The sequence below is a fragment of the Suillus clintonianus genome (assembly GCF_016758775.1).
Source record: "Suillus clintonianus strain FC179 chromosome Unknown DEU56scaffold_287, whole genome shotgun sequence".
Classification (NCBI taxonomy): Eukaryota; Fungi; Basidiomycota; class Agaricomycetes; order Boletales; family Suillaceae; genus Suillus; species Suillus clintonianus.
This window is the reverse complement of record NW_024539511.1, coordinates 1-2,263: the sequence shown is the minus strand read 5'-3', so window position 1 is coordinate 2,263 and position 2,263 is coordinate 1. Positions and strand designations below refer to the sequence as shown.

Here is a 2,263-nt window from a genome sequence, read left to right as displayed (position 1 = left end):
ATCCCACAGCAACCCACAGAACCTCCACCAGACGAACCTCGCTCCACCAGAACTTTGTACCGGAGGTACACGGGACGAGCTGTCAAGGTTGCACTCCCAAATCAGCGAAAAGTGAAACACAATCACTGAATGACTTACTTGTGTTGCACGCCATGCCTGCCTGCAAGGATTGCGGACACTGGCTTCCTACAGCCTCCGGTTTGAACAAACATGTTGCTGGTTCGAAAGCTTGCCATCAGAAGTGGCGAGACCGCCTGAAGAACTTTAGTGTTGATGTCTTTGACTTGGGTGGAGGATATTCAGCCACGGCTCCTGATGCAGAAGATGAGAATGATTCAGATGATGGTGGTATTTATGAGAGTGGAATCGGAGCTTACCAAGAATATGACGCTCCAACGCATGACGTGCCCCTCCAAGTTGATGGCAGCCAGCAAGCTCGTGTTGAAGAAGTGCCAGATGAACCTGGGCCTGTCAGCAATGACACACGATGGATCGAAAGCTATGCTGCTCACCACGGGGCAGGTGCTCCATGCGGAGAAGTCGATGAAGTCACGCCGACCAAATTTGATCAAATTCGACAACAGCTGGAGGCCGATGGTGCACCGTGGGGACCATTTGACAATGAGGAAGAGTGGGAGTTAGCGAAGTGGCTGATCCAAAACATCGGACAAAATCAAACCGACAAGTTCCTAAAACTACCTATTGTAAGCCTACCAAGCGCCAAACCTAAATTCAAACTGACACTCACCTCTCAGATCCAAAACCGCGCACAAGTGTCTTACCCAAACAACCGCAATTTCCTGAAGAAGATCGATGGTTTGCCAACGAAGGGCCCAGAGTGGCACTGTGACATCATCAGTGTGGCGGGGGACCAAGTCGACACCAACGGAGATATGATGTCTGCTGAATTGGAGCTGTGGCAGCGCGACCCTGTCGAGTGTGTGCGAGAACTGATGGGGAATCCGACGTTCCGTGAGAAGATGGCATATGCCCCCGAGCGAGCATATGAGGATACTGAAGGTACAAGGAGGATATATGATGAAATGTGGATGGCTGACTGGTGGTGGGATACTCAAGTGAGTCATTAATAGCGCTACGCAAAATTGAGAGACTTACTTGTGGTCATCGATAGGGCAAGATGCCCAAGGGTGCAACCATTGCACCAGTGATCCTTGCCTCCGATAAAACATTGTTGTCCCAATTCCAAGGAGACAAATCAGCGTGGCCAGTATATTTGACGCTTGGGAACATCGAGAAGGCAACACGAAGGCGCCCAAAACAGCATGCAGCCATTCTGCTCGGGTATCTCCCAGCGGTCAAACTGGACTGCTTCAGCAAGGGCACCCGTTCTGTTGCAGGGTATCGGCTCTTCCATGAATGCATGCGACGCTTGCTTGAACCGCTAATTGCTGCAGGGCATGATGGAGTCGAGATGGTGTGTGCGGACGGGTGCATCCGACGAGTACACCCAATCCTGGCAGCATATGTTGCAGACCACCCCGAACAGTGTTTGGTGGCCTGCACGAAGGAGAGTTTTTGTCCGAAATGCCGGGTCCACAGAGATGACCGAGGCGAACCACTGGCATCGCTTTGTCGAGACCAAGAGCGCACCACATACTGCAGTCACTTTACCCTTGATAGAAACAGACAGCCGAGGTTGAAATATCCCTGTTCTACACAGGCCAGCGGATGTGGGCCGATGAATGTATTGTTCTGTTAAATACAGGTGGGCCGACACCAAGTATTTATCTGATACAATCAATGGGCCCATGGTGTGTGGTATAGTAGATAAGTGTAGACATTCTATTGACTTTGGTAGATAGTGTATGGTAGGTATTGTATGAAATATGTACCTGATATGAACGGGTCGGCTGGTCGGGAGTGTGTATCTGATACCAACGGGTCGGCCGGTCAAAGAGTGTAGTATGTAGTGTAGTAGATAAGTGTAGACTTTTCTATTAACCTTGACAGGTAGTGTAAACAGTATGTACCTGATTTGAACGGGTGGGCCGAATGGGCAGTTGTGCCGATATGTACAGATGGGCCGAGGTGGTATAGATCATGCCCCGGACCCCCTCGGTAAAAAGATGCTCGGTAACATAGCCCCTCGGTCAAAAGATGCTCGGTGACATACCCCCTCGGTAAAAAGATGCTCGGTGGTATATCAAGAATATGTCGGTCAGTCAACATGTTGAGATTGAGTACATATCATCCGCAACATACTTGCAAAGTCAAATCACAGTGAAATCGGTCGGTCGGTCAG

At 50.1% G+C, this 2,263-nt stretch overlaps 1 protein-coding gene across 1 annotated transcript; it reads left to right on the top strand.

Annotated features, from left to right (window-relative positions):
* Positions 1 to 152: 152 nt before the first annotated feature.
* On the top strand, positions 153 to 1,720 carry DEU56DRAFT_750189 (uncharacterized protein; the record flags this gene model as incomplete). The annotated part of the gene is made up of 3 exons (XM_041349516.1): positions 153 to 704; positions 756 to 1,076; positions 1,133 to 1,720. The coding sequence occupies 3 exons, from the start codon at positions 153 to 155 to the stop codon at positions 1,718 to 1,720; spliced, it is 1,461 nt and encodes a 486-aa protein (XP_041200490.1).
* Between the last annotated feature and the right edge of the window lie 543 nt (positions 1,721 to 2,263).